This window comes from Aegilops tauschii, chromosome 3 (assembly GCF_002575655.3).
Source record: "Aegilops tauschii subsp. strangulata cultivar AL8/78 chromosome 3, Aet v6.0, whole genome shotgun sequence".
Lineage (NCBI taxonomy): Eukaryota > Viridiplantae > Streptophyta > Magnoliopsida > Poales > Poaceae > Aegilops > Aegilops tauschii.
Genome location: NC_053037.3, coordinates 166156416 through 166171418, shown reverse-complemented (window position 1 = coordinate 166171418; position 15003 = coordinate 166156416). Strand labels below are relative to the sequence as shown.

The 15003-nt window shown below is 44.2% G+C and overlaps 1 protein-coding gene across 1 annotated transcript; it reads left to right on the top strand.

The window, feature by feature from the left end:
- The first annotated feature begins 4613 nt into the window (after positions 1-4613).
- On the top strand, positions 4614-14737 carry LOC109774533 (protein TPR1). Its single transcript, XM_020333271.4, has 25 exons — positions 4614-5047; positions 5793-5972; positions 6098-6211; positions 6906-7064; positions 7144-7318; positions 7407-7530; positions 9218-9312; positions 9393-9528; positions 9674-9783; positions 9927-9996; positions 10111-10184; positions 10290-10385; positions 10468-10560; positions 10803-10930; positions 11013-11259; positions 11334-11501; positions 11592-11687; positions 11797-11952; positions 12032-12142; positions 12223-12402; positions 12625-12753; positions 12837-12932; positions 13004-13186; positions 13266-13441; positions 14239-14737. The coding sequence occupies exons 1-25, from the start codon at positions 4968-4970 to the stop codon at positions 14453-14455; spliced, it is 3393 nt and encodes a 1130-aa protein (XP_020188860.1). The 5' UTR covers positions 4614-4967; the 3' UTR covers positions 14456-14737.
- The last annotated feature ends 266 nt before the right edge of the window (positions 14738-15003 follow it).

Sequence of the window (15003 nt, the reverse complement as noted above, 5' to 3'; positions counted from 1 at the left end):
GGTCTCAGCGTCCTCGGGCAGTACCTCTTCACCGACCAAGATGGGCAAGCTCCCTGTACTAAGGACATGCACACCATTGCTTGGGCAGTAGCTGAGCTTGTTGCCGCGCATGCATCCTGTTCCTGAACTTGGGCAACCGCCAAGGACATGGACGCCGTGTTGAACAAAATTGAGCGGCATGGGCGAGGCATCTTCTACACGGGCGTGGACATCGGCATCCTGGGTCACAAGCGAACCTTGGTTAGTGTCGCCGACATCAAATCCATTGACGTACTCGAGCAGGTCCTCCTTACTGAGGGCATCCAGCCAGTATCCACCGCAGCCCTCGCCAGGGACCTCCTCTTCTTCTTCCTCCTCTGTTTCTTTGAATTCCCATTGCCGCTTGCAGAATCGTTGACCATCTGGTCCGTCCACCTTGGGCGTCTGGCCTAGCAACAGCTTGATTTGCTATATTGCTCCCTTTGCCTCCTTCAACAGAGCCAGAACCTTCCTCCTCACCTCTACCTCAACTCCGCCGGCCATGAAGACCGCCGCCTCCACCACACCTCTCGGCCGCGATATATTGGACAGCTCCTGTCGTGAGGCGGAGAAGATCGATGAGAGAGGGAGAGGAAACGTTGCGGGAGGTGGGGATGAACTAGGAGTGTGGGGATCGGTGGGGAGGTTGGGCGGTGGGATGCCGGTGGGGATCGAGGCGAGCAGGGAGGTGGGGAAAAGCAGCGACGAGAAAGAGATAAGGGAGAGAGACAGGGGATGGAGAGATGCGGTGGGGGTGGGGCGCTGGTTGTTCGGTGGGAGGGCAGTTTCGTCCAAAATCGCTCGCTGGACGAGATACGCACTACATTGCGGAATTCCCGTGAAATTTTTATGCGCAGTATAAAACGGAATGGAGGGAGTATTAACCGGAAACTTAGTACATTTGTGAATACATAGACAAACAGATGTCCCTAGTATGCCTCTACTAGACTAGCTCGTTAATCAAAGATGGTTAAGTTTCCTGACCATAGACATGTGTTGTCATTTGATGAACGGGATCACATCATTAGAGAATGATGTGATGGACAAGACCCATCCATTAGCTTAGCACAAATGATCGTTTAGTTTTATTGCTAATGCTTTCATCATGACTTATACATGTTCCTCTGACTATGAGATTATGCAACTCCCGAATACCGAAGGATCACCTTGTGTGCTATCAAACGTCACAACGTAATTGGTTGATTATAAAGATGCTCTACAGGTGTCTCTGATGGTGTTTGTTGAGTTGGCATAGATCTAGATTAGGATTTGTCACTCCAAGTATCGGAGAGGTATCTCTAGGCCCTCCCGGTAATGCTCATCACTATAAGCCTTGCAAGCAATGTGACTAATAAGTTAGTTGTGGGATGATGCATTACGAAACGAGTAAAGAGACTTGCCGGTAACGAGATTGAACTAGGTATGATGATACCGACGATCGAATCTCGGGCAAGTAACATACCGATGACAAAGGGAACAACCTATGTTGTTATGCGGTTTGACCGATAAAGATCTTCATAGAATATGTAGGAGCCAATATGAGCATCCAGGTTCCGCTATTGGTTATTGACCGGAGATGTGTCTCGGTCACTTCTACATAGTTCTCGAACCCGTAGGGTCTGCACGCTTAACATTTGATGCCGATTTGTATTATGAGTTATGTGATTTGATGTACCGAAGTTCGTTCGGATTCCCGGATGAGATCACGGACATGAGGAGGAGTCTCGAAATGGTCGAGACATAAAGATTGATATATTGGAAGGTTGTGTTTGGACACCGGAATGGTTTCGGAAAGGTTCGGACATTTTCCGGAGTACCGGGGGTTACCGGAAACCCCCCCGGGAGTTATTGGGCCTTCATGGGCCCTAGTGGAGAGAGGAGGCAGCGGCCAGGTGGAGGCGCGTGCCCCAAGCCCAAACCGAATTGGACTAGGGTTGGGGGGGGGGCCTTTCCTTCTCTCCTCCTCCTCCTCCTTCCCTCCTTCTCCTAGTGGGAATAGGAAAGGGGGGGGGGCGAATCCTACTTGGACTAGGAGTCCAAGTAGGACTCCCCCCATGGCGCGCCCCCCTTGGGCCGGCTACCTCTCCTCCCGCCTTTATATACGTGGGAGGGGGGCACCCCAAAGGCACACCAAGTCTTCTCTTAGCCGTGTGCGGTGCCCTCCTCCACAGTTACACACCTCGGTCATATCGTCGTAGTGCTTAGGCGAAGCCCTGTGCCGGTAACTTCATCATCACCGTCGCCATGCCGTCGTGCTGACGGAACTCTCCCTCGTCCTCAACTGGATCAAGAGATCGAGGGACGTCATCGAGCTGAACGTGTGCTGAACGCGGAGGTGCCGTACGTTCAGTGCTTGGATCGGTTGGATTGCGAAGACGCTCGACTACATCAACCGCGTTACTAAATGCTTCCGCTTTCGGTCTACGAGGGTACGTGGACACACTCTCCCCACTCATTGCTATGCATCTCCTAGATAGATCTTGCGTGATCGTAGGTAAACTTTTTGAAATACTGCGTTCCCCAACATCATGCCCTCAGACATCCGTAGGTACTCGTCCCACGAATCAGTGGCCATGCCATGTGCAAGCATCCGGAGTGCGGCCGTGCACTTCTGATAACCAAAGGACCCAATCGTTCCCACGATGTCCTTTTTCAAGATGAAATAGTCATAATAGGACCGGACACCATGGTACAAACGATCAAAAACAGTCTTGCGCATTCGAAAACGCCGAAGAAAATGATCATCGAAGAGTGCATCGGGGGCAAAGTAGTCGGCCATCAGTGTCAAATGGTCGCGCGCCCTGGTACGGTTGAGCAATCGATGACCCTTGATCGACCCCTTTAAGTTGAGAACATGCTCCTCACGCTCTGCGTCTTCAAGTATCGCCTGCATCATCGCCATCTCATTCGTGTAGGCCTCCTCGTTGGACGACCCGCCGGGCGACTCGACATAGTGCTCGTACATGCACGCCATATTGGAATCCATTGCTTGAAAGAAGAAGAGACACCTTTTTTAGCTCCGGTAATTCATCGAACAATTGTCGGGCATTGTGTGTATAGCAGTAGCGGATGGTACCTGGCGGGGCGGTTGGAGGAGAGTGGTTGAACGGCGACGGAGGAGAAGCGGGGTGGAGCTCGACTGGAACGCTGGAGGTGATAGAGACGTATAGTTCTAGCAGGGGTGTGGCATGGCGGCCGGGGTGGTGGAGCGGCGGTGAAGGCAAGAGAGAAAATGGGGAGGATGGAGTCGCGGGTCCGAGAAGGGTTTTGGGTGGGTCGGGGGTGTCGAAGGCCTACATGGCTGCTGTCCGGACTCCCGCAAAGCCCCCCACGTTTGTCTCGGGTTTGTCGAAAAAAGTACGTCTGGACCGCTCGACGGACCGATACATGCCACGTTGGATGGCAAACCGCGTCTGGACCATGCGGTCCGGACAATTGCGGGCGGTCTGAGGTTCCGCCTTGGAGATGCACTTAGATTGGAGTGAAGCATAGGGTTTATCGTTTTCCTTCCCTAACCCAAGGCGGACAGGGCAAACTCTTCTCTCCAAACTTCGCCAGCGAGTTCGTGGATTCGCCTCTCCTCTGCTTGCCGCTCCGGTGGCCGGTGGCCGTTGGCGAGGAAAGGAATCCCGGTGCCTCCGCTCCAGTTAGTAGTTTAGGTTAGGGATTTTTAGTTCTCGCAGGTGGGGTGCTCATGCGGATGGCGGCGCTATTTCTTCGAGTTTGTCTTCCGGGTTCCGATCCTTCTTGAGCACGTTTGTCTGGACGTAATCGATGGAGCTCCGGCATAGATTCCTGTCGTCTCTTTCGGGAGGTGAGGTTAGGTTTCTTGCTTACGGCGAGATTTGGTGTTAGATACTTCAGATCTATGTGCGGGTTCAACGGCGACGACTACGGCTCCAGGGCGCTGGTCTTTAGGAGCACGTGCACGAAGACTTCCCGGCTGTCATCGACAAGGTCAAGCCGGCTCCGGTAGGGAAGAGGCGACAGTAGCGCGTCGGCGGCTTGTTCTGGCGGCGGTAGTGGTTGCTTGGGGATCTTGGAATGGAATCTTAATGTAATTTTTATTATGTTCAAGACGTTTTATACTTCCGCTGAGCTTTGATAATAGATCTGGATTATTTTGGAAATCAAAGATTTGAGTGAAGCATGGTATAGCGAGAGAAGTAGAGGATGAAACAGTTTTCAACATTTTTTGCATTCACTCGGTCAAACTGAGAAAACCAAGTCAAACGGATTGGTTGGAGACACATATGGCCGATCAATTTCACAAATCGAGATGAGTTTCAGTACCTGCTGGTTGGATAGTGCACGATCAATACACGTCACCCCATTCAGTCAGTCGGTGGTACGCCATTAACTACCCTGTCCACGCTACGCAAAACCGATCCGAGAGACCGTCCACTCGTATCGCGGTTTAAGGAACCAACGTCTCGTCTCGTCTCGTATCGTGTCGTGTCGTGTGGCGGCAGGCTCTTGCGTCGCGATCCACGGGCACCCGACTCGTCTCGCGCCCACGTCGCCCTCACGACCGGACGCCAGCTCACGAATATCCACCCGATTTAATCCCACGCCCTTCGATTCCGCTTCTCCCAGCCTCTCATATAAGACCCCCAGCGTATCCATAAGCACTCGCGCATATCGATACGACGTGTCGCGTATCGCAGATAAGCCAGTGGGGGTGGCGTGGGGAGAGAGAAAAGGGCGAGAGGTCTGCAACGCATCGAAGAAAGCGAGACTAAAGTTTCTCTCTCTCCCTCTGCATCCGTCTCCTCCTCCCTCCACATCTCTCCGTCTCTCTCTCCCCCCACCCATCTCTCCATCTCTCTCTCCTCACGAGAGGGGCGGCGACGACGCCGGCGGAACCCTAGAATTCGCCCGCTCCCTCCGAGCCCGCGCGAGCGCCGGCGGCGGGCCAGATCGAGCTCCTGGGTGGCGGCGCGGGCGCCATGTCGTCCCTCAGCCGCGAGCTCGTCTTCCTCATCCTCCAGTTCCTCGACGAGGAGAAGTTCAAGGAGACCGTGCACAAGTCGGTACCCTGCCGCCGTCTCTCTCCTCCCCTGCCGGCCCGTGGGCTGTTTTTTTTCTCTCTCTCTCGGTTGGTGGCTGGCTGGGCTCCAGAAGCCAGCCCCTAGGGATTTGTTTCGGTGCGCTGTGATTTTTTTCTTCCTTTTCGCGATTTCCCCGAAATAAATCTCCGGGTGTTTTTTCTCTCGTCTAGTAGTACTACTTTGTTTTGGGTTTTGAGTTCATGGGGAGAAATGTTTATTTCCTTTTATTACTTTTGCTCCGTTTGATCTGTTCCGTACGCGCGGTAAATTCCTGCGAAGTTTCGTGTTAGGTCGTTCTTACCTTTTTTTTCTCCGTGATAATTGTTCTTTAATCTAGTTTAGTCAAAATGGATTCGCTTAGTCTCTACCGCAATTTTCCCTTTTAGTTGGGCAGTTCAGGGGTAGATTTGAAATTTCGCGATCGCGTGAGTCGTGTCTTTTTCCTCTTGTTTCTTTTTCCTTCAGCGTGCGCAAATAATAATGAGCTACCAGTTTTTTTTCTGCCGTAACTTAGACTATTTCCTTCTCTTCTCTGCCGGCCACTTCAATTCGTAGAAAGTGAGATCTTCTAGATCAAGTGTGGTTAGTCCAGATAAAAAAAGTAGTTAGTCCAGTGATTGCGTGGCATTGTTGTCTCCTGTGCGGCGCCTTTTCCGAGTAAAACATCAGTAAATGGAGTATTGCAATCAATTTATGTGATTTTGATGATGCATGATGCTGCAGGCTTGAACAAGAGTCGGGCTTTTACTTCAACGTCAAGTACTTTGAGGAGAAGGTCCATGCTGGGGAGTGGGATGAGGTGGAAAGGTATCTCTCAGGTTTCACCAAGGTGGACGACAATAGGTATTCGATGAAGATCTTCTTTGAGATCAGGAAGCAGAAGTATTTGGAAGCGCTTGATAGGTAATATTCTTGCATTTCTTGTGGATTTGTACCCCACTCTGAAAAGGATCAGGGGTTTCCTGTCCCCTCTTTTTGGCATTGGTTGAAACTAAAGTTTACTAATTTGCTGTAATAATTTCTAACAGGCATGATAGAGCGAAGGCGGTAGATATTCTTGTCAAGGATCTTAAAGTCTTCTCGACATTCAATGAGGAGTTATATAAAGAGATAACACAGCTTCTCACTCTTGAGAATTTCAGGTTCTTTTTTCCTACCCCATGTTATCTTTATTGTCTGTTTTTTCCTTTTCTTTATGTGTAAGCCATCCTGGAAGCTTCTTGTAATTGATGTTTGTGTTATATGGTTCCTCACTAATCTGTTACCAGTAATACAGTGGAAAATGATATAGTTGGTCGTTTAGGAAAGTGCTTGGATCTTCAATTGCTTCGGACTGTTGAAACACAAATTCAAATATCTTTCTTGATATTTTAACTTATATAGTATTGAACTTCTACGCTTGGCGCGGTTTCATTTTGTCTGCAATCACATCGTTCATATTTTTTTGTCATATCATGGATTAAAATGAAACTTTTAGCTGACTGAGCTTACAGGCAGGGCAACTGCATCGACCTGTTAACACTTTGATAATCCAGTTATTATCTACTAAATGACATGGGCGCACATGGCTACTTGAAACAATACAAGGGGTTATTATAAGATGGCTACTTGGAAAACATTACTAACCAGGGTCCACATGTAGTACTTAGTTATGATTTGTAAATTCTTGTTCTTGAGTGTGGTGGCATTCCTGAACTGTTGCTTTTAACAATTTATGTGGTATGTGTGTGCCTTTTTCATCAATCTAATTTGTTTATGTATATATTATCAGTATTTTGGTTTTACTATTCTCTGTAAATTAGCTCAAATCATTTACAGTTTGCTATTTTCCTGCAGGGAAAATGAACAGCTATCTAAGTATGGGGATACAAAATCTGCTCGCAGTATTATGCTGATTGAGCTAAAAAAACTAATCGAAGCAAATCCCCTTTTCCGGGAAAAACTTGTCTTTCCAACCCTTAAAGCATCCCGTTTGCGGACTTTAATTAACCAAAGGTTTGGACTAAATAATCTAATGGTGTTATGCTATCTGAGTCTGTTTTCATGTTTCATAATTCCTTGAGAACATGTGCAGCTTAAACTGGCAGCATCAACTTTGTAAGAACCCTCGGCCAAATCCAGATATCAAGACATTATTCACGGATCACACTTGCTCTCCTCCCAATGGAGCACGTACATCTCCTGTATCTGTACCATTGGCAGCTGTTCCGAAGGCTGGTGCAGCATACCAGCCACTCACAGGCCATGCTGTATGTACTCTCTATAATATCATTTCCTGCTTATGTGCGTTTTATGATCCTTATAGTTTACTAACATCCAGTATGTTCATTAACGCAGCCATTCCAGCCTCCTCCTCCTGCCGGTCCATCTTTAGCTGGTTGGATGACAAGTGCTGCTGTTTCTTCATCCATTCAGTCTGCTGCTGTGGCAGCATCATCAATGTCTGTTCCACCAAATCAAGGTATTGTGGTAAACTTGTGCCTTTCTGTTGACATGCATCGAGTGGCTTGTTTTACACATCTTTGAACCAAACTTGATACTTCGCTAGTTGATAATAACTAACACGTCTTATGTCTGGAGTTTTACCTTTTTACGTACAGAAGATGTTGGTACTAATACACTCCCCTTGCAGTTCAAAATAAAAAAACACTCCCCTTGTAATCTTCCTCTGACCTAAACCTGTCCATCTGGTTATGCATACCTTTTCTCTCACTAGGGATGGCATATTCAAGCATAATCTGTAAACATAGTTGACATACTTGGCTTTCTGGTTATTTTTTTTTTAAAAATGACAATTTTTTTATAAAAAAAATCTGGTGTTGATTTTTAATGAAAACTTAAGATTTGCTGAACAAGAAATATGAGTTATGAGATGATCCTTGCAATCAGTCTGTGCAATTGGTGGTTGGGCACTTCTATTTCGTTGGAGTTGCAGTTACCTTGACCGTTGTAGCCCTAATTAGTCTTTCTGCAATTGTATCCAATGCTAAGCATTCTCCACAGAGTACCCTTGCAATGGTTTTATGGGGAAGGTCTCGAATAAAGTTTCCTTGTTAAGACAAGTCAATAAATATTTCTGCTGTTATATTCATGCTAAATATTCTTTCAAGTTTGCCAGTCTTCATTACCATTGTTGTTGTTGCCAGAGCGCAAACACAGATCCATTAGTCTGCATGTCTTGTGGTGTTATTAGGATTTTATTCTCGTTTTTGCAATCAGGAAGTTATTTTTGGAGAGGGAATGGGTTGTTAATTTGTATCTTAGAAACATGCACTGTTATCTTGGTCTCAACTGATTAGAATGCATGGATTCGTAAATCAGACATTTATATGCAATTAAGAAGGGACATCCGTGTTACCTAGTGGTTAAGCACAAGGTTGTTGTTGTTGGGTTCTTGGGTTTAAGTCCCCACTTACCTTCTTGAAAAATGGCAGATCCTTCTACCTATTCTCGCCTCTGTGTGTCGAAAGTAACAATGTTGTGAGAAGTAACGAATCTACAATGAAATAATTACACGATAAACTAGAGCAATAAGTTATTTTCAATGCAGAGTTTGGTGTGCCATATACTTTATGCCAGTTCATCTTTGGAGCATTATGCTCTTCATGTGTGTGATTCTGTACTGAGATGATCACATACATGCCACTGTTGTTATTACCTCCGTCATGTAGTTTCTGTTTTGTAGGGCGATATATGTATAGTACTTTTCTCTCTTCTCCAAGGCCCCTTTTATGTATATGTAATACTTCATATTGACTTGTACTCCCTCCGTTCCCAAATATAAGTCTTTCTAGAGATTCCACCAAGTGACTACGTACGGAGTAAAATGAGTGAATCTACACTCTAAAATATGTCTACATACATCCGTATGTTGTATTCCATTTGAAATATCTAAAAAGACTTATATTTAGGAACGGAGGGAGTATATCAAGGAGTATAATGGATCAATGGTATACAGTTACTTTATGAGATTAACTTAACAGTCCTGGCTTAGTTCTTTCAGGATGTAGAGCTTTAGTTCTTCATGGCAACAAAAATGAACATGTAGTTTTATTATTGCCATTTTGTTTGTTGTGATGGGAAATGTATTATGTGTTTGGTTGTCCTATGACCTCAGTTCTATACTTCACAGTACATTATTTTCCCAGGCATGATGAAACGCCCAGCTATATCAGACTATCAAAGTGCAGAATCTGAGCAACTAATGAAGCGATTGAGGCCCGCTGGACATGGTATTGATGAGGTAATGTTGCACTGAGTCAAGATTTACGACCACGGTGCATTTTGCATGAGCTAAAGAAAATTATCCGTACTTATTTGCAGGCCACCTATCCTGCACCTACTCCTCAACCTTCATGGTCATTGGATGACCTTCCTAGGACAGTGGCGTGCACATTATCACAGGGATCTAATGTAACTAGCATGGACTTTCATCCTTCTCGTCATACACTACTACTAGGTACAATTAAGATTCCTCATTTACTCTTATCTTAAAAAAAATGATGTAGTACCAACTTGGCAAGTACAAAAGGTGTCTCATGTGGTTTGGGCAAATCTTCGAACAACACCTTATTGATTTTCTCATCTTATTTACTGCTCAATAGTTGGATCTGCTAATGGTGAATTTACACTTTGGGAGATTGGTCTGCGTGAGAGGCTGGTCTCAAAGCCCTTCAAAATTTGGGACATGCAAGCATGTTCAGCACAATTTCAGGTAACTGAGATCTCAAACAAGTTGAAGTTCTGAACGTAATTTACTCCTGTTTGCTTTTACTTGTAGTCTTGTACTTGTTTGCAAGTGTCTACATGTTTTGATATTATATATGTGCCTGACTATTTTACCTCTTATGAGAAAAGAGTGTCTTGGCTAAAGACTCTTCCATGCCCATTAATCGAGTTACATGGAGCCCTGATGGAGACTTGATTGGTTAGTGCTAATATTCAATCTTCAGTCAGTAACTCTGCATTGCACTCCATTGTTGCTTAAGTTCCCCATATTGTGCTCCATTGTTGCTTAAGCTTCCTCTTTTTTGGTTTTTAGGAGTTGCATTCGCAAAACATTTGATCCATCTGTACGCATACCAACAACCAAATGAAGCACGCCAAGTTTTAGAGGTTTGTAGAACTTCTAATTCCGCATTGAAATTCAATTTTATAGATGTTACATTTGATATTTTATTAAATGACTTTTGTTACTAAATCATTTATTTTTCATGTCAGATTGAGGCTCATTCTGGAGGAGTTAATGACATAGCATTCTCCCGGCCAAATAAGCAACTCTGTGTTGTCACTTGCGGAGATGACAAGCTGATAAGGGTATTTGACTTGTCGTAAATGGTTATCATCTATTTCATTGTCCCCAGGCCTGGTCTTCTGTAACTTCCTTTCCATTTTGTAGGTCTGGGATATGCATGGACAGAAAATATATTCGTTTGAAGGGCACGAGGCACCTGTGTATTCTATTTGCCCTCACCACAAAGAGACTATTCAGGTATGTTGTTTGAATAGAATATTTAGGCATCAACACTTCGAATGCAATGATGATATCTGTGGTTGCTCCTTATATATGCCGCAAAAGTGTACTCAACTTTAATTTGAATTGAGGCAGTATGAGCCATTATGGATGATGCCTGTACTTTGTGAACTGAGTGAGGTTTATGGGTGCATGGCATTTTCAAGCACTTAAGCGTTTTTCTGATGTACTGATACACAATTTTATTGTGTTCCCTACAGTTTATTTTCTCAACTTCCATTGATGGGAAAATTAAGGCATGGCTTTATGACAATGCGGGATCTAGGGTGGACTATGATGCTCCAGGAAAATGGTGTACTACAATGCTTTATAGTGCCGATGGAACTAGGTAAACATGATGTGTTATTTTGCTCACTAGAATTGTTTTGAGTTATTCTAGATGTAATATTTTACTTGTCGATTATTTGAAGGTTGTTCTCATGCGGAACAAGCAAAGAGGGGGACTCACATTTGGTCGAGTGGAACGAAAGCGAAGGATCTATCAAGAGAACATATTCTGGATTCCGCAAAAAGGCATCTGGTGTAGTGCAGGGTGTCGTGCAGTTTGATACAGCTCAGAATCACATTTTAGCTGCCGGGGAAGATAACCAAATTAAATTTTGGGATGTTGATAACACCAACATGCTTACCTTTATTGATGCCGACGGAGGCTTGCCAGTTAGTCTCTGTTCCCTATTATATTTGCCAACCTTTTCTCCATTTAGTAATCTAACCTCTGTACATTCTAACAGGGCCTTCCCCGGTTAAGGTTCAATAAAGAAGGGAATCTTCTTGCTGTTACTACTGTAGACAATGGTTTTAAGATACTTGCAAATTCTGATGGGCTCAGATCTTTACGGGCTTTTGGGAACAGGCCTTTCGAGGCGTTTAGGTCGCCATATGAAGCTTCTGCGATGAAGGTAAGCACATGTATTCCTGCCTGCTATTGTCATGACAGATTGCGGGCGTAGTTTTCAGAAAGTTTCTAACCTTGAGTGTCGAATTAATAGGTCTCAGGTGCTCCTGTTGTTGCGGGCATCTCTCCTAACATTGGCCGAATGGATAACTTAGACAGGAACTCTCCTGCAAAGCCATCTCCTATACTGGTATGCTGATCCAGAAGAAAGTAGACTTTGATAAGTTTCATATGTTTTAATGCCTCTATGCTTACCTTATCAACAACAATGCAATCTTACTTAATCATGATTATGATAGAATGGCGCTGATCCAGCATCTAGAAGCATAGATATAAAGCCAAGAATCTCAGAAGAAAAACCTGATAAAGCCAAACCTTGGGAGCTGATGGAAGTTCTAAATCCCCAGCAATTCCGTGTAGCTACATTGCCAGAAACTCCAGACCAAACCAGCAAGGTTCGGTCCATCTTATTCTTGATTGTGTGTTTGTACTTTTTCATCACGAAATTTCTGAGAAGCTTACCAACATATGCAGGTTGTCAGACTTCTGTACACAAATTCTGGTGTCGGTTTGTTAGCACTAGGGTCTAATGCCATTCAAAGGCTGTGGAAATGGAACCGAAATGAGCAGAATCCAAGTGGGAAGGTATATATATTTTTTCTATTGATTCCTTGTGTTTAGGTTAATTCAGATTGTTGTATAAAATTTTCCTTTCATCTGAACAGGCCACGGCTAGTGTTGTGCCACAGCATTGGCAACCAAACAGTGGCCTTGTCATGGCAAATGATATCGGAGAAACACCTCCTGAGGAGTCAGTCCCATGCATTGCACTCTCCAAGAATGATTCTTATGTGATGTCTGCATGTGGTGGAAAGGTCTCATTGTTTAATATGATGACATTTAAGGTAATTTTAGTTATTTTATTTGGATGTATTTCAAAACTTCAGGAATTTTGAATGATGCATCTGTAGGTCTTAAGTAAGTATATAGTATGTTGTATATGGATGGGCCAATCAGGTCCAATTTCTGGGGTGGCCCATGAGGCCTTTGTACTGTGTGCTGTATCCCCTCTTTAAATCAAGAATAAGGTGCATTTTGCTGAAACATTAACAGCATCTTTCCTACAGGTGATGACAACATTCATGCCACCTCCACCAGCATCGACCTTTTTAGCATTTCACCCTCAAGATAATAACATCATAGCAATTGGAATGGAAGATTCAACCATCCACATATACAATGTCAGGGTAGATGAGGTACTAAAACTTAAAAACTGCCACAGATTATCAAGTTATTGAATCACTGCTTTGCTGCTGTATTGAGCTTTTTACCTTTTCAGGTCAAAATTAGACTCAAAGGACATCAAAAGAGGATAACCGGATTGGCCTTCTCCAACAGCTTGCATATACTTGTTTCTTCTGGCGCTGATGCACAGGTTACTACTAATGACACCCTTTCTATTTTTGCATTTTCATTGGTCAGTCATTTACTGTCCTCATTTTGCAGTTATGTGTGTGGGCCACCGATTCTTGGGAAAAGAAGAAATCGGTCGCTATACAAATGCCAGCTGGGAAGACTCCATCAGGAGACACAAGGGTTCAGTTTAATTCTGACCAAAATCGCTTGTTAGTAGTCCATGAGACTCAGATAGCTATTTATGATGCGTCCAAGATGGAGAGAATCTACCAGGTAGCATATCATATATTTGATGGAAACATTTTGTTACTGTCTGTGTCTGTTAATAATCTCTTTCTCGATCTTGTTTCAGTGGATACCTCAGGGCACTTTGTCAGCTGCCATATCACACGCATCGTACTCGTGCAATAGCCAACTAGTTTTTGCTGCTTTTACTGATGGTAATGTTGCCATCTTTGATGCGGATAACTTGAGATTACGATGCCGAATTGCATCATCTGCTTACATGTCTACGACAGCCATAAACAGGTAATCTCTTTTTGTACATTGGTTGCACAATATTCGCCTGAACATCATGCCACAAATTCTGAGTGCTGCTACATTTTGATTTTCATTTGCCCTCTGAAAGATTATAACCATCCGATAACTGATCAGCAAGCAAATTTTCAGTATGGAATTGCATCGGATATTATGGAAATACATATATTTGGGGAAATCAATGAATATTTAATGTATTAATAACAACAAAATTCCAAACTCCAGTCTCAGAAACATTTAACCCATTATATTTTTCATGCAAACTTTTAAGTTAAGAAAGAAAAAAGAACATGTGTGCTTTGAGCTTGTTAAGAACAAGCCAGTGTAGAAATTGTTGGTGGGTAAGATCATCAGCTACATGTTGATTGGCTAATGTCGAGGTGTATTTACTGGCATTTTTATTCGTTCAAGTTTTGGTATTGGTGGACTGGCTTAATGAGTACTCAACTTTGTAAGACCTAGCTTCCTGGTTTCAAGAGCAAGGTAATACACGAAGGCAGGGTTTAGTTGATGACCGATGCAATGTAAGATAGGTAATCACCAATGTCTTGACATTATTGTGGGAAACACGTGGGATGGGCGTTGACTGTTGACGTCCATTAACCATTTACGTAAATACAAGCCTAATCATTGGATATCTAGTGTAAAGTGCAATAGACATAGACAAGAAACTATGACATTTGTATTTTTGAATTTCCATTCCACTATAAGTTTCAGATTGTGGCAATACTTTACTGCTCTTACATGCTTCTTATATGATCTAACAACCATACCTCTCTTGGCTCCAGCAATCCACCCGTTTACCCTTTTGTTGTCGCTGCACACCCCCAAGAACCAAATCAATTCGCAGTCGGGCTTTCAGATGGATCCGTTAAAGTGATGGAGCCGTTGGAGTCCGACGGGAAGTGGGGGACGCCTGCTCCAGTGGAAAATGGGGTGGCCAACGGAAGGGCGCCAGCATCATCCGCTACAAGCAATCTAGCCACAGATCAAAACCAAAGATAGATGCATGTTGAGTTAATTGTAAAATCTTGTCATCCGCATGTTGGTGTCAGCAAGGTTATTGTTGCGTTTCTTGGGAATGTAAGATTAGCTGTGTGTTTATGTTGTAGTTGTGAGATGATTACCCTTGCTCCTATGAGTGATGATCTTGTGATAGGGATAAAGTTCATAAGAAGGTTCGCCTTAGGTTTTGGGCAGTTTAAACGGAATAGCCGGACCCTGTAGGTATCTTGATGCATAATGATGTAAATCAGTTCATGGTTTTGCATCCATTTTTTCTGGAAAGAGGGATAAAGCCCCGGGCCTCGGCATGGATTGATGCACATATACATTTGTTATTGCATAATCGTTAAGAATCCAACATCACAAAAGGGAGTACAAGTTCATGTAGATCCTTACAGAGGCTGATACAGCCGACAAGAGCAACGGGATTACATGATGCCTGAAGCGTTGCTAGCATCGGTACGCTTTGGTTTACCCTTCGTAATGGTTGCTTCGGAGAAAAGCTATTGTGATTGGGACGTGGAGTTTCTACACCCTGCCTCAAATGC